The 23,512-nt window shown below is 43.0% G+C and overlaps 1 protein-coding gene and 4 non-coding genes across 5 annotated transcripts; 2 read left to right on the top strand and 3 right to left on the bottom strand.

The window, feature by feature from the left end:
• Window positions 1-4,374: 4,374 nt before the first annotated feature.
• TRNAI-AAU (transfer RNA isoleucine (anticodon AAU)) lies at window positions 4,375-4,448 on the top strand. Its single transcript has one exon. It is a non-coding gene; the product is annotated as a tRNA-Ile (tRNA).
• Window positions 4,449-10,214: 5,766 nt separating this feature from the next.
• Window positions 10,215-10,286, bottom strand: TRNAD-GUC (transfer RNA aspartic acid (anticodon GUC)). Its single transcript has one exon. It is a non-coding gene; the product is annotated as a tRNA-Asp (tRNA).
• Window positions 10,287-10,831: 545 nt separating this feature from the next.
• On the bottom strand, window positions 10,832-10,903 carry TRNAG-UCC (transfer RNA glycine (anticodon UCC)). Its single transcript has one exon. It is a non-coding gene; the product is annotated as a tRNA-Gly (tRNA).
• A 1,438-nt stretch (window positions 10,904-12,341) lies between these two features.
• On the top strand, window positions 12,342-12,424 carry TRNAL-CAG (transfer RNA leucine (anticodon CAG)). Its single transcript has one exon. It is a non-coding gene; the product is annotated as a tRNA-Leu (tRNA).
• A 7,496-nt stretch (window positions 12,425-19,920) lies between these two features.
• On the bottom strand, window positions 19,921-22,521 carry LOC100011711 (heat shock 70 kDa protein 6-like). Its single transcript, XM_001362913.4, has one exon. The coding sequence runs from the start codon at window positions 22,226-22,228 to the stop codon at window positions 20,294-20,296; it is 1,935 nt and encodes a 644-aa protein (XP_001362950.1). The 5' UTR covers window positions 22,229-22,521; the 3' UTR covers window positions 19,921-20,293.
• Between the last annotated feature and the right edge of the window lie 991 nt (window positions 22,522-23,512).

Below are 23,512 nucleotides of genomic sequence, written 5' to 3'. Positions count from 1 at the left end.
AGTGGGTGCTTTTTTTTATTCTTCCTTTCTTTCAACCAGTCTGCTCTTGCTGTTATGGCCACTGCAAATGCTCTGGTAGTTAATATTCTGACAGTGGGGTGCCTGGGCAGGAGAAGAGACCCATTGCCTTTAGAGATCTATTAAATGCCCTGGACCAAGAGAAAGAAGACACAAATGGAAGATGGCCTTATCCCAGAAACACTGCTGCCTAAAATGTCATGAATTCACTGCTTGTAGCCATGTAGACACACACACACTTATCTGACACTTCAGTACTCAGAGAGCCAGCTTTATTCTTCAAGGATGGCAAGAGGAAGAAGTGTGAGGGGTACTGATTGCCCCTTTAGTCTATCCTCAAAGTTCCAGCTTGGGAGTCAATTTTAAAACTTTTTGTCACCACACAGAAAAAAAATCCTTAGCCATCATAGCTTACTAGATGTGGTCAGACAATTTTGGCTCTATTCATGAAGTCAGAGGAAGGAGAAAAACCCTCCCATCATGCATGACTGTAAGCAGACTCATTCCAAGCTTACATACACTTGACTGAATGATGGGTAAAAGGAGTGCTACATAAGCTATGGGTTACTATTTCACGTCTCAATGGTTTTTCAGAGCATGCTTATGAGTGTATATAAGGAGGTTGTCTAAATAAACAGATAGGGCTTATGAGTAGCATGGATAGATAGTCTGTCCACCAATAAAAATGTTGGAAAAGGGCCATACCTACCCTACCTGGGAGAGGGGAGCAAGCAAGATCCAGGACAACTGATAATGGGTGATGGATGTCTCCAGTCTCCAAGAAGAGTTTTAAACTAGACTTATTTCTCTCTGCCATAGCTCAAATATCTCTAGGTTAGGGAAATATGAAAGGTTCAGAACAAAAGCCACTTCCCTGATTGGTCTGCACTTACACCTAATCAATTTTGTCCTTTCTCAACCCTGAAAAAAAAAAGTTACCCAAAAGACAATTACTAAGAGTAATAATAAACCAATTTATCTAAGCAAAACAGCAAACAGAAATTAGAGTTCTAAAGATTAAAATATACCAAGGAATAAATAAAAACAAATGAACTCCAGTTGGGAGAGATAAGATCTCAGCTCAAACCAGGAAAGAGAATAATTTCACTGGGGAGTTCTACTCTTAGCAGCCTCTAGAATTACAAGCTTTGGAGGTCAAGGAATGAGATAGGACCAGTCTGAAGCTCTGTCTCTCTCTCTTAACCATCTCTCTAGAGGTTTCCTCTCTGTGGCCCTTTGGCTAGTATAAAAGCCTCAGCATTTTCTCAGACAATCACAAGTACCATCCCTCCACATACAAAGCACATAGCACAAGGCTATCTTTCAAGGCATCATTCAAGGATATTGTGGGAATCTTTGTGTTTTAAGCATTTTATTTGTGATAGCGTGAATAAGTTGCTGTCCTGTACCTACTCAATTTTGTGCATTGAGTATCTTTCTAGAAGGGACCCTGTAAATTACTTTGGGGAAGGCTATATATGTATTTATATTATATTATAATACATACTTATATAATATATATATATATCCTTTTTTAGAAGTCAGGATCTTCCACAATTACCTGAAGCCCAGAGCTGGGTTCAGATGTTCTGGACCATTTTTGTGTCCTGTACCCCTAAAACAGTCTGGTGAAACCTATGTACTGTTCTTGAGAAAAATGATTTTTAAAAAATGTATAAGATAAAATACACAGGATTATAAAGAAAATTTATTTATTGAAACAACACATTTCCTTGAAGTCAATATATTTTTAAAAATAATTTCATGGGGAAGCAAAAATTGGGAAAAAAATCCTTATTACAAAAACCTCTGACAAAGGTCTAATTATTCAAATTTATAAGGAGCTAAATCAATTGTACAAAAAAAATCAAGCCATTCCCCCAATTGATAGATAGGCAAGGGATATAAATGGGCAATTTTTCAGATAAAGAAATCAAAACTATCAATAAACACATGAAAAAGTGTTCTAAATCTCTCATAATCAGAGAAATGCAAATCAAAACAACTCTGAGGTACTACCTCACACCTAGCAGACTGGCTAATATGACAGCAAAGGAAAGTAATAAATGTTGGAGGGGATGTGGCAAAATTGGGACACTAATGCATTGCTGGTGGTGTTGTGAATTGATCCAACCATTCTGGTTGGCAATTTGGAACTATGCCCAAAGGTTGTTAAAAGACTGTCTGCCCCTTGATCCAACCATACCACTGCTGTGTTTATACCCAAAGAGATAATAAGGAAAAAGACTGGCACAAAAATATTTCTATCTGCACTCTTTGTGGTGGCAAAAAATTGGAAAATGAGGGGATGCCCTTCGATTGGGGAATGGCTGAACAAATTGTGGTATATATTGGTGCTGGAATACTATTGTGCTCAAAGGAATAATGAACTGGAGGAATTCCATGTGAACTGGAATGACCTCCAGGAATTGATGCAGAGTGAAAGGAGCAGAACCAGGAAAACATTGTACACAGAGACTAATACACCGTGGCACAATCAAATGTAATGGACTTCTCTACTAGCAGCAATACAATGATCCAGGACAATTCGGAGGGACTTATGAGAAAGAACTGTGGGAGTAGAAACACAGAAGAAAAATATTTCCTTGTTCACATGGTTCAATGGGGATGTGATTGGAGATGTAGACTCTAAATAATCACCCTACTGCAAATCTTAATAATATGGAAATAGGTCTTGATCAATGACACATGTAAAACTCAGTGGAATTGCTACAGCAGAGGGGTGGGAGGAGGGGAGGGAAAGAACATGATCCGTGTAACCATGGAAAAAATATTTTAATTAATTAAGCTTAAATTCTTGACAAAAATAATTTAATGGACCCCAGAGTGATAACTCCTACCTTAGTGGGGGGAAAGATAATAATTCCTACTAATAATATGAATCTAATGAATATTGAAGTTAATTTTAATAACTATTATATTGGTATTAACGTTTAAGTAGCATTTATATACCACTTTAAGGTTTGCAAAGCACTTTGTAAATATTATCTTTTTCATTGCTCATTGTAATTATTATACCCTTCTCTCTGAGTTTCATTACAAAATCACAGATTTCCTGACTGTGATTCTTCAGACCTAGAGGCTCAAGGCAAGACCTGCTTTAGGAACGGAAAAGAACCAGACTCCCAGATCCTCAACCTCCTCCCTCCCCTCTAATCTTCTTCCATAATTTTCCAAGACCTTCCTGGGGCCTCCAAAAACCCTAGTGCTTTCTCCCCCACTTAACTTCTGTTTTAGATACTGCATGGTATGATGGGGGAAAACTCGCTAGATCAAAGTCAAAAGCTCCAGTCATCCAATTCTAGTTGTGTGATTTGAGATGGGAAGGAAAAGAGGGAAGGAGTTACTCAAAATCTCTGGACCCCCAGAGACCTGTAAAATAGTCTTCAAAGTCCCTTCCAGGTCTAAAATAATGAGGAGGTAGTTCATGGAGATCCTGCTTCATCTCTCCAAAATAATGTCAGTTCCTGGTTTCAAAATCAGACCGGGTTCTTTAAGACTGAGGCGACGTTGGAGGATAGACTTGCAAAGACTGATATGCTGGCCTGTCGCATTCAGTTTTCCACGTCCTGACTTGCATTAGGGATTGCTGTGGCTCCTCGATAGGCTTTTTAGCATTCCTGCTCCCTCCGTCCTTACCCCCACTACGGACTTGAATCCTAAGGAACATGCAACTAGATCCTGACTGTTTGCTAGGCGGCAGCGCTACCTGCTGGCCACTCTCCACCCAGAATCCACCACTTGGACCTAGTAGAGGGAGCGATTGCTTTGTTCCACCCGGAGCCAAAAACTCAGACATTTTCATTCTGAAAGAGTCCGCCTCCATGCCCAGACGATTCAAAGCTGTATGAGCGTGCCCAGAAGACTTCATCTCTAAACTTTATTTGCAAAATGGGGGGGGCTTAGACTGGGATGGGTCCCTAAATAAAGTTTTCTACGATTCTAAGCATTTCTGGAGGTGCCCTAAGGAGCTTTGCAGCTGTTGGGTCCTCTGTGCTGGACCCAGGGAAAGAGAGAAATCTGGACTCTTCCAGCTTGACTCCTTTACTCTGGGCATACATAGTTGCCTTACTTCAAAGAGCTTATGGTCACCTGGAAAACGGAAGAGCACATTTGAAACGGAAGCTGCTTGTTAAAAGAAAGAATCGCAGTGCTGGGGACTACTAGGCTAAGGGCCAGGTCAGCGAGACTAAGCGCGGGAAGGGGCGGTATTTGTACCTTGAGGAAATATGTGTGTGTGAGGAATGTGTACGTTGAAGGGAGGAGTTGTAAATGCCTTACAATGTTTATTTTAGATACTTTTATTTTTTTCTTCAAAAGAGAGCTGTGCAGCATGGCCGGTTAGCTCAGTTGGTTAGAGCGTGGTGCTAATAACGCCAAGGTCGCGGGTTCGATCCCCGTACGGGCCAAGATGGTTCTGTTTTCTCTTTCTTCCGCCCACTTTGCTTCTTTCTTGGAACTAGACTTGACCCTGAATCTGAACAATCACTCTCACCTAAATTGAGTGATTAATTCTCACTGGACCCGTGTTCTCATGAAGGAATCCTAAAAAATGCAAAGTTCTCTATCTCAAGGGAAATAAGGGAAGGAAGTGTATAGGAATGAAAAAAGGGTTTAGCAATTCAAGATATTCAACTACCTGGGCCCTTTAGGTGGCTCAGTGGATTGAGTCCAGCCCAGAGATGAGGGTGTCTCCATATCCAGCCTATGGCAAAGACATATTTTGTATGTTCACAGTTATTCTTATAGGCTTTTTTTTTACACTTCACATAGATCATTTGATTAACAGAATCAAATGTTCAAAGCATGTTAGCTAATATTTGCTAAATTCGAGTACCAAGTCCATGCATTTTATTGATCTTATAACTAATACTTTCAGTCAAAGACTCTAGGAAAAGGCTTTTTGATCTTAGTATCAGTGACTCTAAAAGAGATTTAAAGATATATCCAAGCATTCTGTTATTGACACAAAAGCAAATACCAACTCTATATGATTTTTATCTTTATCAGGAATCAGGATTCAATCAAGCTGGATACTTAACATTTCAGGGTTAACTGGAGCTGTTCAGTTAACTTCTTTCTTATTTTATCACAGTTGATTAAGGACCGGAATTAACCTTTTCAGCATCCCAATTACAGATATAAACTAAAAGTTTATATGAGATGGCTGGATTTCACAATAAATTATATAAAAGCAGCAAATATACAGTTATCTTTTCACTCAGAAGTTCCTCCAGCGTTTTCCTCCTTTGTCGTGTTTGCCATTTTGGAAAGTGTGCAATGGAACCTGATTTGCTTAAATCTGCATTTACCTAATTGTGAGTGACTTGAGCATTTTTTCCAAATAGTTATTGATAGTTTGAATTCCATTTTTTGAAAATTATCTATTCATGTCCTTTGGTCATTAGGGAATGGCTTAGTCATACATTTAAACTACTACTGATATATGTTGGATAGATCTTCATCACAGAAATTTACTGCAAATTTTCCTCCCAAGTACCCATTTTGCTTCTTTTTGCCCTTCTTTTTTGCACTACTGAGAACTTTAGGAAAGAAGAGCAAGGGCTATGTAAAACAGGGTTAAATGACTTGCCCAAAGTTGAACAGCTAGAAGTATCTGAGGCCAGATTTTGGGCTGGAACTCTATCCAGTATGCCAGAGTAGCTGGTCCCCATTCTATTCCACCCCATTCCCCTTCTTTTACTGCATTAGATTTGTTTACACAAAAAAATTCAATTTTAGATAATCAGAATTATCCATTTTCTTTTCTGTGATTCTTCCTATTGCTTGTTCATAATTATGAAACCTCTCTTAGGCAACAGATCTAAAAGTTATTTTTTCCTTGCTCCTCTTATTTGCTTATGATGTGATCTTTTATGTCCAAATCATGTATCTATTTGGAGCTTATCTTTGTATATTATATGTATTTCATATAGCTTATCTGATAGCCAAGCTATATAGAGGATTGATATAAACATTTAGAACAAGAGTAATTTCCCAATAGATAAGTGGCCAAAAGATATGAACAGATTTCAAAATAAAAAAAAAAGAAGCCATCAACAACATTTGAAATAATGCTCCAAATCAGTACTAAGAGAAATGCAAATAAAGGCATCAATGCCCTTTAAACTGCCAAAGATGACAAAAGACAAATGTGATAGGTTTTATAGAATCTAAGGAAAGACAAGCTCAATAATGAACTTTTGGTTCATTGAGCTTGAATTTATCCACCCATTTTGGAAAATAATTTGGAATTATTCTTAAAAACAATATAGAAATTGTACCTGTCATTTGACTAATAATCCCTCCACTGAGTATATATCCAAAGATGTCAAATAAAGAAAGGGGGGAAAAAGAAATTACATTCACAGTGATTATGGTATGGAAATATTTCGCTTTCAAAGAAATTAGGTATATAAAGATGTGAATAGATTCAAATTAAAGTGAGTTGATCCAGATGAATCATTTACACAATTATCACAAAATATGAAGAAAAATGACATTAAAAGACTTCATACCTTTGACCAATAAAGTATTCTAGCATGACATCATAAGACTGAGTATGAAATATGGGTCCTATATCTCTGTAGAGAGATAGTCAACTATAGAAGTAGAATAAGTTATACATTTTCCAGATATGATTAAGCATTTGTTCTACTTCATTGTGCTTATATAGGAAAAGTTTTAATGGAGGAGGCAAAAAATGACCTGGAAGTTTGGGTGGTCAATAGGTTAATTTAACAGTACAAAAAGGTTAGATAGATCTTTGATTGCATTAAAAGTTGCCTAGTATAAAGGACTGGAGAGGTAAAAGTACTTCTGTACTATGTTCTGCTCAGCCATATTATTACCATATGTGTAGTTTTAGGGGCTATATTTTAGAAAGAAAATGAAATGTCCAGAGGAAAGCCTTCAGCATGATGAGGGAATTGGATATCATTCTATTTGAGTGTTAGGGGCAATCCTGGTGGGAGGTATATATGCCTATATCTCATAACAATAGCTCCTAAGCCTCTATCAATGTGGTTCACGTTTATATGAATTAGTTATAATTGAATACTCAAACATGAAACATTTATTAAACAATAAAGTAAAAGGAAGAACACTAAAAAAGGGAAAACTCTTAAAATACAATTGTCCATCCACAAACCTGGGTGATACCCTCCCAACTAATATACACAATATCTATGAAGAATAGAGAAGAAAGTAGGTACACACATATAAACCTGGTAGGCCTTAACCACCTGGAATTCAAAGGTGAGCTAATTGTAGACCTTGATGTCCTTGATATTTTTAGGAAACTGACTACACCATTTGTCTTCTGCTGGGCAAAACTACTTCTCTGGTCACCACAAAGCCACTTTGCTGCAATTCTTGGGCTATTGAAACAGTGTCAACATTCTTTTAGCACCTAGCCACTTTTGGCAGGGTACTGAGAAAGTGTTACACTCTTTTAAAAACAATATATTATCATAGCTACCAGAAAAAGAAAAGCTATACACCCTCTTTTCATATTTTTCCTTTCTTTTCTTTTAATCTGTAAGGGAAATTAAAAAGCAATACAGACACCTAGAGGGATTTTTACTTTCTCAAGCTGTAGATGGAACTAAAGTATAATAAATTCAGACAGTTCTTAAGACTGAAAAATATTCTGCTGTCTTCTAATGAACTTCCTAAAAGCAACACTATTTCTTCCAAAAAACAGCTCTCAGAATCAGCTGTGAAGCCTGCCCATCAGCTGTCTTCAACTTTTGTGATTTGTATTCAATAATCCCATTGCCTTAAGTATTCTGTCTCCAGCTTGGTCTCCACTTCTTATCTTCTCTCTTCCACACCTCTTAATGCTTCAGATCAGGGCCTCTTTGGATTTAGTGACCCATCTCTACTTATGGTGTGAAAATCAAAAATATTTATCTTTCTTTCAGGCACGACATCAATAATTCTCCAACAGGTATCTGATATATGATTCCTCATTTAGAGGCTTCAAAACTGTGAAAAGTTTTTGTGGGCGAGCTAATTGGAAAAAAAGTTCCTTGTAGCCACTGCTATCTTCAGTCAAAGCTTTAGCCTCTGAGTAACACTGTTCCCTTTTCAGTTTTTTCAGAATAGTTTGTGTCTCTCCTCAAGCATTTGAAAAAAAAAAAAATCTAAGTTGTGTTCCTTCTTGAATTGTTTTTTTTCAATGTTTCATTTGTAAAATTATTTTTACCCCCTTCAACAGCTAAACTGTCCCCAAAAAAACCGTCCCCCCAAAAAGGGGATAGATCTACTTTCTGGTATAACTTTGGAGAAGACAGTCATAAGCCAATTGAATGCTTTAATGAAAAGACATAACTTCAGTGTTGTGCATAAACTGATGCCCCTGGGAAAAGAAGATAGAGGTCAAAGAAAGAAATCTTCCTCATCCCCCAAATCAGTGAGCATGGCATCATCACTTATGAGTCTATTCCACTTGGATTCATAGAACCCACACAGAGGTGATAGGGAAGAGTGAAGGTGTGAAACATACATTTCACAAGAACAATAAAGAAAAATACTGTTGCTGCCTGTGGAAGGGCTTTAACTTGGAAACTAAATGACAAATACTACCCTTATCTGGGTTACATCTGGGTGCTCCTCAAAGTCAAAAAGAAGGTTTTGAGTGTCAAATAGAAAAAATCAACAGATATGTTCAGACCCAGACAAAATATCTTCTGTGTGTCAAAACAGATTGGAACCAATTCTAGTCTGTTGAAAATACACCCGGGCACTGCAAACAGCATGCCAAACCCATCCCATTGCAGTGGAATGTGTTGAGTAGTCAGTTTTCAGCTAGCCTTTTGGCATCCTGGAGGTACTAGACTTGCCTTTACTAGAGGTAGACAAGCAGAGGCTGGAATTTGTCAGATATCACAGAGTTAGAGCCAGAAGCTATTCCATTTTACAAATGAGAAAATTGAGTCTTGGTGAAATTAATTGAGAGAAATTAACTAATCAAGGTCAAACTGGTGCATTAGAGACATAGAAGACAAACACAAAAACTAACCCTGTCTCCTGTCAAGGAGCTTACAATCTAATAGGGGACACAATATGCAAACAATTTTGTATAAACAAAACATGTGCAGGATAAATTGGAGATCATTGCAGAAGGAAGACACTAACATTAAGGGGGACCAAGAAAGATTCCTGGCAGTAGGTGGAATTTGACTAGATTTTAGCAAGGGTAAAGGAGGTGCAGATGAGGAGGGAAAGAATTCCAAGTTAGGAGTATAGTCAATGAAAATGCATTTTTTAAAAACCCACTTATTAAACTCGTAGATAGATGGATAGGCAGACAGGTAGGGAGGTAGATAGATAGACAGATAGACAGATCTACAGATGATGGATAGAAAAATTACAGATAGATGGATAGATAGATGGAGGGGGGGATGGATGGATGGAGAGAGAGACAGAGACAGAGACAGACAGACAGAGACAGAGAGAGAGACAGACAGAGGAACAGAGGGACAGAGGGACAGATGGAGACAGACAAGAGAGTGAATGACTGAGTGACTGGAACAGCCAGGAGGCCAGGGATCCCTGGATTTCAGTACATTGAAGGAAGGGTGTTAAGAAGACTGGAAAGATGTAGAGGGCAGGTCATGAAGGGCTTTGAATGCCAGAGGATTTTCTATTTACTCAAATGGGCAATCAGGAGCCACTGTAAAAGTTTTAAAAATGAATAAATGTTTGTTTTGTATTGTTTTAAGAAAAGAAGTGTACCACCTTGGAAATGGGGCCAGGGGATAAAGAGATTTCTTCTCCATCTCTTTATTACAGCCTGAGAAGAAAATGGTGCTCGGTTAGGGTCTTGATGCCCCAAGGTTAGCTGCACACCAAGCCACATTTTCCGCGGGAACGTGAGACGGGATGCTGTTCTCAGCTGTAAAAGGGCCTCTAGGATTCCTGGGATAAAGTGGCTTGATCAATCAGGGGTCTTTCCAGTGCCTTGATTCTTTGGAAAGTTTAACCACCTGCAGTGCAAAAGGGGTCTCTGCTCCTTCTCATTTCTTAACCTTATAAGGACATTTCCAGGTTAACTATGCGTGGCAATTTGTACGTTTATAAGTAGAAACACTTTTCTTAACAGGTTGGGAGACAGCCAAGCCCAGCATAATGAAAAAAATCTCTTTAAAAAAAAAAAAAAGTCCTCCAGCCTCCCCGTCGGGGAATCGAACCCCGGTCTCCCGCGTGACAGGCGGGGATACTCACCACTATACTAACGAGGAAGACACGAAAGCAGTTTCTTACCTGTAGAGAATTGTACAATTGACAAGGACTTTGTGGTTTTATGTGTGTTTCTGAATTTAGTTTAGGGTTGATATTTATTTTTCTAACATCGATAGAAAAATCAGGACCACGTTTTTAGCTAGGAAGACCAGGCGTAGAACCATAAACAGTGGAGCTTCTGCCTACTACCTGGTGACCCTCACATTCCCCTGGGAAGGAAAACGGGGAGAGGCTGGAAGGGGCTGGAAGGGGCGGTCTAAAGAAAGGCAATTGGTTCAATAACACAACTTTCAGAGCTGGAAAAGAAGGCACAGCACTGAATCGAAGGAGGCTGTGGATGCTCTCCTTTCGGTCTCCTTTCTTCTCCCCCTCCTTCTCCTTCTCTCCTCTTTTCCCTTCCTCTCCCTATCCCCGACATCCCCCTTCTCTGTCCTTTACTCCTTCTCCCTCTCTTCTTTCATTAAGATGAGATAAAAGTATTTTAAATCACTTCTATTTTGGATGTAAAAAATTAAACGTTTTAAAAACTATGCAAAACGCAGATTGCGTTGGCCGGGAATCGAACCCGGGTCAACTGCTTGGAAGGCAGCTATGCTCACCACTATACCACCAACGCAACTGACGGGAATGTTGGTAATAAGTCTAGATGTGATCGGCGCAGACCTGGCTGGGGTTTCGAGATTTCTTTTGAATGTCTTGTCATTTTCAAACTAAGAGGCCACAGAATCTCATCCCTTTTCCAGGGGCAGGAGGGAGGATCTTGTATTCCTCGCCCGTCTTCCTCCCTCACCTTTTTACTAGCCACCTAGCTGGTCCCCCAAATGGACAACAAACTCAGATGCCTAAGCGCCCACCATGCGCCCTGCAGGTCCCGTTCTCGGCGCTAGGATTGCAGTGACAGTAACGGAACAGGCCCTGCCCTCCTGGGACTTCCTTTCTACCCCGTAGCTGGCTCCCCAGGAGCACTCTACTCCAAGAGTCAGAAGGTAGGGCCATCAGAGCAGGGAGGGGGCACTTAGAGAAGAGGAGGACAGCCTTCCCGTCAGATGCTAGCAGAAGGCGGAGAGGAGAAGGGATCATTTTGCTTTCTATATGGGCAAGAGAGAGGTTGATGGGAGAGTTGGGTGAAAGGCAAGTGAGTTGGAACGGAGAGGGAGAGAGATTCGTTTCCCACCGGGAAGACTAGGCAGGGTTTACATTTTATCCCAGAGGCAAGAGGGAGCCCCTGAAGCTTCTGGAGCCAGGCCGTGACCCACAAGGTCAATCCTCGACTTGAGACGGTTTGCGGAGCTGCAGGCTGATCAGATTGGAGAGAAAAGGGATGGAAGATGGGAGGGAGAGGAAAGGTCAGGCGTGCTGGAAGTGGAATTGACCAAACTTGGTAACGGATTGGAAAGGAGGAAGAGGGAGAGGAAACATTCCGGCACCACAGAGATTGATAAGAAACGGGATTGGGGACATTTTCCAGTGAAAAAGATTCTTCTCTGGGGTGGCCTGGATCCACTAATCTCCTTTCTATGGTTACCCAAAAAAGAAAGAGAGCTCTTTCTTTTGGAAGAATCCTCGAAGGCACCATGGAAAAACCAGGGTTTGAGCTGCCCCTAGACTGACGGGACTGGTTAACCCAGGGGAAGGCTTTTGCGGAAAAAGGAGAAATATGTGCAAAAGCAAATTCCTGAGTCACAGACTGACAGTACAGGAAGGGGGAGTTGGGGTTGGAGAGGGGCGGAAGGGCGTTAGGAAAGGATCACGTGGGTACAGAGAGCCCGGGGCCTTAGACCCGAGAAGTAGCAGAGCACTGGAGCCTGCCGGGCCTCCAGGGGTCGCTGGGCTCTGGACCGCGAGCCTCTTTTCTGCAATAGTGGATCCCTTACCATAAATGATAGAAAGAGCCCAAGAGGCCCCGCAAACAAAGGGGCTCCTTCCTTCGTTTTGAATACAGGCAGATTGTTAAAAGAGTTTCACAGCAGGTATTTACGGTACTGCGAATCTTCAGCAACAACTGCAGTTTGCAATCGTCTCCGGTAGAAGAAGAAAGACTTAAGGTTCTCGTAGTCAGGATGGCCGAGCGGTCTAAGGCGCTGCGTTCAGGTCGCAGTCTCCCCTGGAGGCGTGGGTTCGAATCCCACTTCTGACAAATGTGTTTTTTATTTCTCACGATTTAGTGAAATCCCCGGAGAAATCACCCGCAGGCTCCGCGAACATCACGTTCCTTGGGTAAGTGCAAACCGGACGCCGCTTTCCCTTTCTATAACGACGTTCTATTTAGAAAGCGTTTTCCTCATTCATAGCGAAGTGGTGCAAGGACCGAGGGGAATTTGGGGAAAACCTACCCCACCAATTGGGAACGCCTGGCTTGGCAGGAGGTAGTCTCTGGAGGGGAATTCTCGCTGCGCAGGTTACTAAACACCTACTGAGTGCCATGCTGTGTGCTGGGACAAAGAAATAGGAGAAGACAAGCCCTGCCCCCAAGAAGCTCAGTCTAATGAAGAAGGTAACGAGCAAAACACTAGAGTGCAAACACGATTCAGAAGGGATGCCCCGGAGGGGGTGGGGAGAGCCATTCATTCATTCTTTAATTCATTCATTCATTCGTTCGTTCGTTCGTTCCTTTATTCATACCTTCTGTCAAAAAGGATGTTTTGGCATTTGCTCTACAGCTTTAAATCCAGTGCAATGAAAAATAATTGTGACATCTCTTTTTGAGTCAAGGCCTAGCAATGGAATAGCTGGGTCAAAGGACAGGCATTTTTTTTCTTTTCTATTTAATTCCAAATTTGCTATCTAGAATGGTTGTATGTATCCAGCAGCAGTGCAGCAATGCCCCTGTTTTCCCATAGCCCACCCAATATTTCTCATTTTGGAATCGTCTTTGCCGCTTTTCATGAGGTGCAATCTCCTCAGAATTGCTTTAATATACATTTCTCTAAATAGTAGTGACTTGGAACATTTTTCATATGGTTGGTATTTCTTCCTCGGAGAACTAATGCCTGTTCATATCCTTAGACCATTTCTCAATCAGAGATTGACTCTTTTTCTCATACATCTGAATTAATTCCTTATATATCTTGGAAATGAGGCCTTTATTAGTAAAACTTGTTGCAAAGATTTTTCTCCCAAGTAATTGTTTCCCCTTAATCTTAATTTTATTCCATTGTTTTGTGCAAAAATCTTAAATTTTATCTAATCAAAGTGATCCATTTTATCTTCTGAGATATCTGTTCTCTGTTCTTTGATGGTGAGCTTTTCTCCTACCCATTAGTCTGATAGGTATTTCCTGCTATGTTCTCTAATTTTATGTCTGTCAAAGACCCACTTGGAGCTAATCTTTTGTGAATTGAGAGACAGATCTAAAGATGGGAAGACCTTTATATAAGGTGTGAAATATAGTTTTAAACCTAATATCTTCCATATTTCTGTCTAATGTTTCCAACAGCTTTTGCCAAATAGTGAGTTCCTACTCAAGTAGCTGAGGTCTTTGGGTTTATACAATATGTATAGGCTGCTAGGTACAATTCCTTCAGTTATACTGTGAACCTAATCTGTACCCCAGGCATTACTAGACCTCTTAACTGAAAATAATTTCATTTAAATATTTCTTTTAATTTTTTCTCAACTTTGAATATATATTTCCCCCTCTTGATATGAATGTCATTTTATTTTAGTGCTATAGAGTAATCCTTTGGTAGTTTGATTGGTTTCACATCAAATAAGTAAATTGATTTAGATATTATTGTCATTGTTATTAAATTGGCTCATTCTACCAATGAATAATTAACATTTTCCCAATGACTTAAGTCTATTTTTCTGAAAACAGTTTGTAGTTTTATTTCTTGTGAGTATTGTGGAAGGTAGACCACTGTACTTTGTCTATTTTATAGTCATTTGAAAAGAAATTTGACTTCTTAAAAATTTCTTCCAGTGGTTTTATTATTATTATTATTATCAGAAGTGCTGATGATTTGTGTAGAAATTAAATGAATATTTGTTGACTTCAGTGGTAATGAATTGGATGGTTAGGGCATACTTGGGGTGGCCCTGAATGTCCTTAGGAGGCCTTATTGTTTTCTCTGAAGCATAAGTTAAAAGACAAATTTAACATGTAAAGGTTAAAAATTTGGTTTGAGAAAAATAATAATGGTTAAATAAAGAATTGTGGTTGGGGCACATAAAATTAACTTAAGTCAAAATGTTGTTAGTAGCTCTTAATAATTTAATTTAATGTAAATATAGTACAAGGAGGGAAATCTATGAGGGAGTAGAAAATATTTCCTAGTCTGTACATCCTAGAGCTCCTATCCGAAGAAGTTCCTATTTCCACATGGAAGTCAAGTAGTCTCTTCAACTAGGGTCCCACCAGCTAAGCCTCTTCCTTCAGCCAGACTCATTCAGTTGAATTCTTCCTAAAAAAAAAAATGCCTCCTCAAGAGTCCTTGAGCTGATTTTTTAAATGAAGTTTCTTCTCACTTCCTGTCTCTCTCCACTTCACAGGAACCAATCACAGCCTCCCAATTTGCCTGACACTGCCCACAGGACAGTGCTTGTGGTAAAGAGAATAAAAATTCCCTTTCACTTTTCTGCAGCAGACTGGCAGAAAGACACATTTTATACCAGTCATGATGAGGAGGACCTACTCTAATAATTTTTGAATTGTGCTTCTGATCTGGATAATTGGTTGGGTTGAGTTAGGCTGGATTTTTTCCAAACCACAGGCATTTTTTAGGTGTACTGCTATGTGTAGAACTGGGTTCTAAAGATGTAAGTAGAAAGAATGAGACAATCCTCACTGAAAGTGAGCTTACATTCTGATAGGGATGGCCACAAGCACATATAAAAAATTATAAAACACAAGTATATAAGTGAAAATATCTACAAGAAGAGTGTAGCTAGTTGGCTTAGAAGACAGAGAGCTAGACTTGGAGGCAGTAGGTCCTTAGTTCAAATGTGGCTTCAGACGCTTGCTAGCTATGTGATTCTGGGGCAAGTCACCAAACCTGAATTACCTAGGCCTTACCAAAGTATTTAAAAGAAAAGAAAAGACAGACAAGGGAGTTAAATACCCAGTAATGATGGAGGGAGGGCACCAGCACTGAGACCAGTAAAGGCTTCCCACAGAAGATGAAGTTTTAGCCAGAGAGAGAGAGGGAGAGGGAGAGAGAGAGAGAGAGAGAGAGAGAGAGAGAGAGAGAGAGAGAGAGAGAGAGAGAGAGAGAGAGAGAGAGAGAGAGAGAGAGAGAGGCCAAGATAATTTTGGAGGAAATCAAGAAGACCACTATGAGTGGGTGCATAGAGAAATAAGCAGAAATAAAGCAAAATATGAATAAAAGAAATCTAAGTTTGAGAAGAGACCCTAGGGAAGGAGAAGCAGCCTGGTGGCCTTTCTCTCAACTGCTTCAGTCTACTACAGACTTAGACAGGAATGTTCTTGCCACTAAAATTCTGGCCCTCTCAAATAGCTCATAAATGACTTTCTCAATGGAAATGACATTAAAGAGTCACTGATGACAACTTTTCTGCTGTTCTCTAAGGGCTGTAGGCCCTTTTCCTCTGACTTATAGTTGAAACTATCCCTATGTGTTGATTGAGTGATTCTAACATGAGCTCCTTGAAAGGAGGCAATGTCTTACTTCTTTTTCTCTGTGTGTTTAGCACACAGTAGGTGCTAAACAAATGCTTCCTTCATTCTTTCATCACCTTCTTGGCAATTTACAGAGAGTTAGCTGCAAGGAGCACTAGGATGTTAAATGATTTGTGTAGAGCGGAATAGCTGGTCTGTGTCAGAGAGAGCTCTTAGACTCCAGTCTTCCTGGCTCTGTATCAACTACACCAAACTCAAATAGAAAGGAGAGATACAAATCTCTTCATAAGGATTCCTGCAGGCTATATATTAATTTAGTTTTCAAAGAAATGCCAACTTTATTATATTTTTATTTATGTTGTTACATATTTCTAATTATATTTTAATCAGGTTTGTGCAGAGCACAGAAATATTGTTACACTCACCTCTGTGAATCTTAAAACTACTCAGACTCTATTTTAAAAGATTTGATTAAGCTATTCTCCATTTTTAACAATGAAGATACTTAATCAGGAATGTATTGAGAACTTTTAAAATTACTCCACCCTACTCAGACAGTGCCTTAGGGGAAGATAAAGTTACAAACTCCTGATTGAACAATGAAAAGTCCCTAACTCATACCTTGTAGTAAAGCTAGAACCTTAAGGTAGGTGGTCTATTTTTAGATCCAAGTCAAAAAGGTGTTAAGTACCTATAAAGGTTAAATTAATCACTAAAAGGTCAAACAACTTACAAGAGGCAAGCTTAATAAAAGAGGTATTAAGTACTCAGAGGATTTAATCTAACCAGAGAAGGTGAGAACAAAGAAGATGAGAACTAAAATGGGCAGTCCTGGGAAAAAGTGTCTACCGTAATTGGTAGATGTGAAAATTTAGGGGAGGTGATATAAGAGAAAATTTCTTTAAAAGGAGAGGTCAGTTCGGGCAATTAAATTTAGTTTGGAGTTAGTTGGAGTTCGAAGTTGAAGTGAATACATTTTGAATGGAGTTCACAATTGAACCCAACTTGGAGACAATCTTGTGGTGAGTGATAAAGACTGATTTGCTCTCCCTTAGGCTCAGGCCTTTGGCCTAGGCCCTTTTCTACTGCTTGGCTATTCTTTCTCTCTCTTTCTCTCTCTCTTTTTCTCTCTCCTTCCCTTAGTTACTTCATTTATATTAATTAAAAATCTCCATAAATCCCAGCTGACTTGGGTATTTTCATATTTGGGAATTTCCCATGGCGACCACTTATTTTAGATTTGAAGTCAAAACACTAAAATTATCTTTACAATTTGGCCAAAACCTTAACAGTTTTGGCATTTACAGTTTTTAACATTCACACCTGTCAGGAGTAAGAATTTAAAATTTAGGTTTTATGCTAATATGAGAATTCTATAGTAATATTGTGGTTGCTGATTTAAAGATATTATAACTAAAGTCAAAATAACTATTAGTAGCTTTATTTACAAAGAGATAGAAAGAGTGAAAGCGGGAAAATATAAGAAGGTAGAGAATTATCTAGCTTATCATCCTAAGTGTTGCTCCAGTGTGGGGCTGAGGCCTAGAAGGGCTTCACCACATCTGGTGTCCCCATGTGGATTTTCCAGTAATCCTCAGCCAGGAATCTTCAGGAGGGGTTCTATCAATGAAGCCTCCTCCAGGAAAGAAAGGCCTCTGTGGAACCAATCTCTCCGGAAGCCAGGAAAGGAAGGCCAGCTATTCATCTACCTAAGGCAAAGTCCTTCAACACCAAAGGCCAAAGGAGAAGATCCAGGAGCAGTCCTCCAAGAAGCAGACCAAGAGCCAAGGTCAAAAGGCCCCTGGACAGGAAGTTCAGGACTTTTTATAGTTCTTTTTCCACATCCCTTGCAGTCCCTTCTTTTAATCAAGCCAATTACAGTATTTTAATTTGCCTAGCACTGCCCAGGGGCAGGGCAGTGGCTGTGGAGTTGTCACCTACTTTAGTAAGTGACTTGCAAACTCTCTTACTGAGTGTAAAGTAGGAGCATTTAAGGTTTTTGATTGGTTAATTAAAAGGTTGCTGATTGATAGACAAAGAAAGTTTGATTCACTTTTCACAGGTATGACAAATCGGCACAACTTCACCTCTCATATCCTTAGGATAAGGGCAGGGGGTAAGGTAGATACAAATATTTCTAGAAATCTGATTTAAAGCTTATTTGATACTAAACTAGACTATTCTAAATTGCAGATATTTCTTTTCATTCAGGCAAATAGAGGAGACATGAGAAAATCATGTGTCCAATTTTGTAAAAAGTATAGTTTACGAATTCTGCTCATCCCATTATCAGCAGTCTTTGAATAATGTCTGATTTCAGGCTATAACCCAAAAAGATGAAAGAAAGGACACAGAAGGATAAAATATTTACGGGATCTTTTTAATAGTAGCAAAAAACTGGAAAACAAGAACCTGCTTATCTACTGATGAGTGATGGCATATGAATGAAACAGAATATACCAAGTTTCCAAGCTGGGAAGACCACTATGAAGTGATGATGATTGAAGTAAGCAGAACCAGGAACAATCTGTTTACCAAAACATCATGAATAAATCCAGCTTTGAAAGTTATAAGGCCCTGATGAAGGCAGTGATAAAGCACAATTCCTGAGGCCATTGTCCTCCTCCTCCTCCTCCTGCCACTACAGAGGTGACAGTCTGATCAGCCAGGAGGGGCCCAGCACTGATTCCAGGGAGGAATCCTCCATTGGGTGAGGAAGCTGGGCTAGCCTACATCCACACTTGAAGTGGGATGGGGGGATTGACTGATGCACTCTGCCCCAAGAATTTTAGACCTGCTGGAACAATTTTTTTTTTCTAGTGAGGATGAACTGATTTCTCAAGATTTATGAAGCAAACCCTCACGATTTCTCCCTCCTCTGCCCAGTACATAGCCATACAACCCAAGTGATATTTGAAATAGGAAGAAATTATGTCTGAACCCTGTGACTTTAACTGACCTGTGGCACACATTCACTATGCTATAATTTAGTAACTATGTGATCCTGGGCCTAGTTTGCTCTTCATTTCTAAAATGAAAGGGTTAAACTATATAGTATATAAGATGTCTTCCAATTCTAAATCTTCTTCCTCTTCTTTTTTAACCCCTAACTTTGGTCTTAGTGTCAATGGTAGGGCCAGGCAGTCAGGATTCAGGGACTTGCCCAGAGTCCCACAGGTGGGAAGTGTCAGAGGCTGGGTGTGAACCCAGGACTTCCCATCTCCAGGTCTGGTGCACTCTCCACTAACTCCTGCCTGCCTCCCAATTCTAAATCTTTGTACTGGGTTTTATCATTATATTGCAGGAGGGGGCATTAATTTTAGTTGCTTTTACTCCCTACTTTTTTTGTTTGTTTTCATAGAATGGATTCCTGAGCATAGGAACTAAGAGATGAAAGGAAGAACTCTGGGTACAGAGGAGAAACAACAGATGTCACCTATAGAATCTGTGTGTGTTGGGAGGGAGGGTTCTTCTCTACCTTTCAGACTGCTTATAGTCTGGGTCTGAACAGGGTTGTAAGCCCAGAGGAAGATAAACCAGGCCAGGGCTGGGAAGGAGCAATTCCAGATGAAGCAGGGTGGAAATGACTAGGGTCCACCATCTTGCACTTGCAAAGAAGGGGATGTGACTTGATCTTCTCATCCCAACCCCAGGACACTGCCCTGCCTCCCCCAAGGTCCCTTCTCTTTGGTCCAGGAAGGAAACCACATGTGCAGATGTTCACTCATAAGTGGATGAGTTGTGACTCCTGAAGGGCTCTACTGAGCCCTCCCTTCATTTCAGAGTTTGGGGAACCTTAGATGTGAAACAGTTCATGAATGAGGTGAAGTCTTCCCTGGTTTGGCTAAACTGTCCCAACTTCTCCTTGTGAAACACCCTTTAAAGTGAGAGCTCACTAGGGAAGAGACAGGCACCTTTGGAAAGGAAGATGATGTAACACCAGAAGTCATAGGGAACAACTGATTTTTAAAGGATGGCTTTTAAACTGTGATGTGCTTCTACCCTTGCTGTACTGACAACTGTACTGACAGTTGGAAGCAGAGAGCAACCGATAATTACTTTTCATCGTTTATTGTCATTTTCTGAATAAATAATACAAATGTCTTTGATAAAAAACAATTCCAAGAGGCAAAGAAGAAAGCAGATACAGGTCACAGTCATAGGACAAGGAGCTGAAGAGACAGCAGTCTTCCGCTTGTCCCGAAGAGAAGAGAAGAGAAGAGAAGAGAAGAGAAGAGAAGAGAAGAGAAGAGAAGAGAAGAGAAGAGAAGAGAAGAGAGGAGTGGAGTTCTCTGGCAAAGCCAAAGGGTGGCTGACCCCAGGGAGGGGGCTGGTAGGAAGAGAGCTGCCCAGTGACAGGAGTTGGGGAAAGAGCAGAGTCTGGGGGGGCATGAGCAGCATTTGGGCTTGCTGGCCAGCCAAGGTGCCTTAATCCACCTCTTCAATGGTGGGCCCAGAGGTGGAGCTGGCATGCCGGGCCTGGGCCCCACAGCTGCTCCCTCCCTGTGAAGGCGGTGCCTGGTAGAGCTGGGCCATGATTGGGTGACACAGGCGCTCGAGCTCCTTCCTGCGGTGCTCATACTCGTCCTTGCCTGCCAGCTGGTTGGCGTCCAGCCAGGAGAGGACTTCCTGGCACTTGTCCAGCACCCTCCTTCTGTCTTCCTCCTTGATCTTGTCCTGGAGAGACTCCTCCTGCACGGAGCTCTTCACCTGGAAGGCATAAGCCTCCAGGGCGTTCTTGGCAGCCACCCTGTCCCGCTGAGCCTCGTCCTCAGCCTTGTACTTCTCGGCCTCCTGCAGCATCCTCTGCACCTGCTCCTTGCTCAGCCGGCCCTTGTCATTGGTGATGGTGATGCGGTTGGCCTTGCCGGTGCTCTTGTCGGTGGCCGAGACGTTCAGGATGCCGTTGGCATCGATGTCGAAGGCCACCTCCACTCGGGGGACGCCGCGGGGCGCAGGAGGGATGCCCCCCAGCTCAAACGTGCCCAGCAAGTTATTGTCGCGGGTCATGGCCCTCTCCCCTTCGTAGACCTGGATCAGGACCCCGGGCTGGTTGTCCGAATAGGTGGTGAAGGTCTGGGTCTGCCTGGTGGGGATGGTGGAGTTCCTCTGGATGAGCGGCGTCATCACCCCGCCGGCTGTCTCCAGACCCAGGGACAGCGGGGTCACGTCGAGGAGCAGGAGATCCTGCACCTTGTGCGAGCTGTCTCCCGTCAGCACGGCCGCCTGCACCGCCGCCCCGTAGGCCACGGCTTCGTCCGGGTTGATGCTCTTGTTCAGCTCCTTGCCATCGAAGAAGTCCTGCAGCAGCTTCTGGACTTTAGGGATCCGCGTGGAGCCCCCCACCAGCACCACGTCGTGGATCTGGCTCTTGTCCATCTTGGCGTCGCCCAGGGCTTTCTGCACCGGCTCCAGGGTTCCGCGGAACAGGTCTGAGCAGAGCTCCTCGAAGCGAGCGCGGGTGATGCTGGTGTAGAAGTCGGTGCCCTCGTACAGGGAATCGATCTCCAGGCTGGCTTGGCTGCTGGACGACAGGGTGCGCTTGGCCCGTTCGCAGGCAGTGCGGAGCCTCCTGAGGGCGCGCTTGTTCTGGCTTATGTCCTTCCTGAACTTGCGCTTAAACTCCTCCACGAAGTGGTTCACCAGGCGGTTGTCAAAGTCCTCCCCGCCCAGGTGGGTGTCCCCGGCCGTGGCCTTCACCTCAAAAACGCCCCCGTCGATGGTGAGGATGGACACGTCGAAGGTGCCGCCGCCCAGATCGAAGATGAGCACGTTCCTCTCCCGCGACGAGCCGGCCCTGTCCAGCCCGTAGGCGATGGCTGCCGCCGTGGGCTCGTTGATGATCCGCAGCACGTGGAGGCCGGCTATGGCCCCGGCATCCTTGGTGGCCTGCCTCTGGGCGTCGTTGAAGTAGGCGGGCACCGTGATGACAGCGCTGCTGACCGGCTGGCCCAGGTACGCCTCGGCCGTCTCCTTCATCTTGCTCAGCACCATGGACGAGATCTCCTCCGGGTAGAAGGCCTTGCTCTCCCCCTTGTAGGACACTCGCACCTGGGGCTTCCCGGCCTCGCTGACCACCTGGAACGGCCAGTGCTTCATATCTGCCTGGACCACGCCGTCCGAGAACTTGCGGCCGATCAGCCGCTTGGCATCGAACACGGTGTTCTGGGGGTTCATGGCCACCTGGTTCTTGGCCGCATCCCCGACCAGCCTCTCGGTGTCCGTGAAGGCCACGTAGCTGGGCGTGGTGCGGTTGCCCTGGTCGTTGGCGATGATCTCCACCTTGCCGTGCTGGAACACGCCCACGCAGGAGTAGGTGGTGCCCAGGTCGATGCCGATGGCGGGTCCCTTGGGGGCGGACATGACTTCTGGAGGACCTCTTGTCTTCTCTCTCCTGAGGCTGGACAGAAGCGGGGGCTGCAGGTGCCGGGAGACACGGAGGTGCTGGCGGTGCTGGCGGTGCTGGCGGTGCTGGCGGTGCTGCTGTGCCCTCTGGAGTCCTGGATCTCGCTCTGATCTCGGCTCGTGGCTATGGGCTGGTGGCTGGTTCTGCGGTGACCTTAGCTCGCAGCTCGCTCGTATTCTCAGTGTATGCTCAGCTGGGATATGCCAGCCCCGGCTCAAGGCACGCCTTTTATGCAGCTGCCCAGACCCGCCTCCTCCTGCCAGGAACCTTCTGGCGCCTTCCCGAAGAGCCCAGAGCGAGGCCCGTTATTTAAATAAGCCACCCCCTCCGCCTGCATCCGACCAATCAGACCGGGACCTCGACTCCTCTAGCAAGTTCTCCAGGGTTCTGGCTCCTGGTGGGAGTGGGGGGGGGGGGGGTGTCCTGGGAGAAGCGGGCGGAGGCGGGTGCTGCTGGTGAGTCGCCTCTGATGTCAGGGTAGCAGGACCTGTTTTTTAGGGGTTCGGGAAAGTTCTCCTTTGTTCTCTGGAGTGGGGATGCGGCGTGAGTCAGACGGAGAAGGTCCCAAGGAGGGAATGTGTCAGGAAAGGAGGCGGAGAAATTGACCGCTTTTCCTGAGATTGGTTTTAGCCCGGAGATTTCAGCCTTGCCCCATTTAGTCTTCGGACCCTAGAATTTAGGGTCAGGGTAACTGTAAGGGTTCTGGGTAACAACCTTGGGAAGAGGCGGGGAGGAGGAGAGACAGGAGAGGAGGGGGAGGAGAAGATGGTGGTAAAGAAGAACGGGGAAGGGAGGATGGAGGGAAGACAGAAGAGGAAGAAATTGGGGACGGGGAGGGAAAGACCCAGAGGAAAGGGAGGCTGAGGAGAGAAGGGATGAAATTGGGGATGGTAAAGGAAAAGGGGCGGGGGGAATTGAGGACAGGGGAAGGCAGAAGGGGTAGGAATTCAGGTGGGAATTAGAAGAGAAAGGTGAGGAGGGCGAGCTAAGAAGGATAGTGAGAAATGATGGAGGAAAGAGAAGGCAGGAATGGGGAGGAGGGCGGAAAGGAAGAATAAGGAGGGGGAGCAAAAGAAGATGGGGAACTGAGGATTCAGGTGTAGAGGAGAGAATCAGTGAGGGGGAAGGAAAAAGGCAAAGGTGGGGTGAAAAAGAACGGGAAGTGAGATCTGCCATTTAGGAAACATGAGTAGAATGTTAATGAAATGTTTGGAGAGATGAAGATGAGCCTTTCTTAGCGA

Source organism: Monodelphis domestica, chromosome 2, assembly GCF_027887165.1.
Source record: "Monodelphis domestica isolate mMonDom1 chromosome 2, mMonDom1.pri, whole genome shotgun sequence".
In the NCBI taxonomy this organism is placed as follows: Eukaryota; Metazoa; Chordata; class Mammalia; order Didelphimorphia; family Didelphidae; genus Monodelphis; species Monodelphis domestica.
The sequence above is the reverse complement of the archived record's forward strand: the minus strand, read 5'-3'. Positions and strand labels throughout refer to the sequence as shown.

What these genes read in the sequence shown, in the direction of transcription:
- LOC100011711 (XM_001362913.4), bottom strand. Translation starts at nt 22,228, where the DNA reads ATGTCCGCCCCCAAGGGACCCGCCATCGGCATCGACCTGGGCACCACC.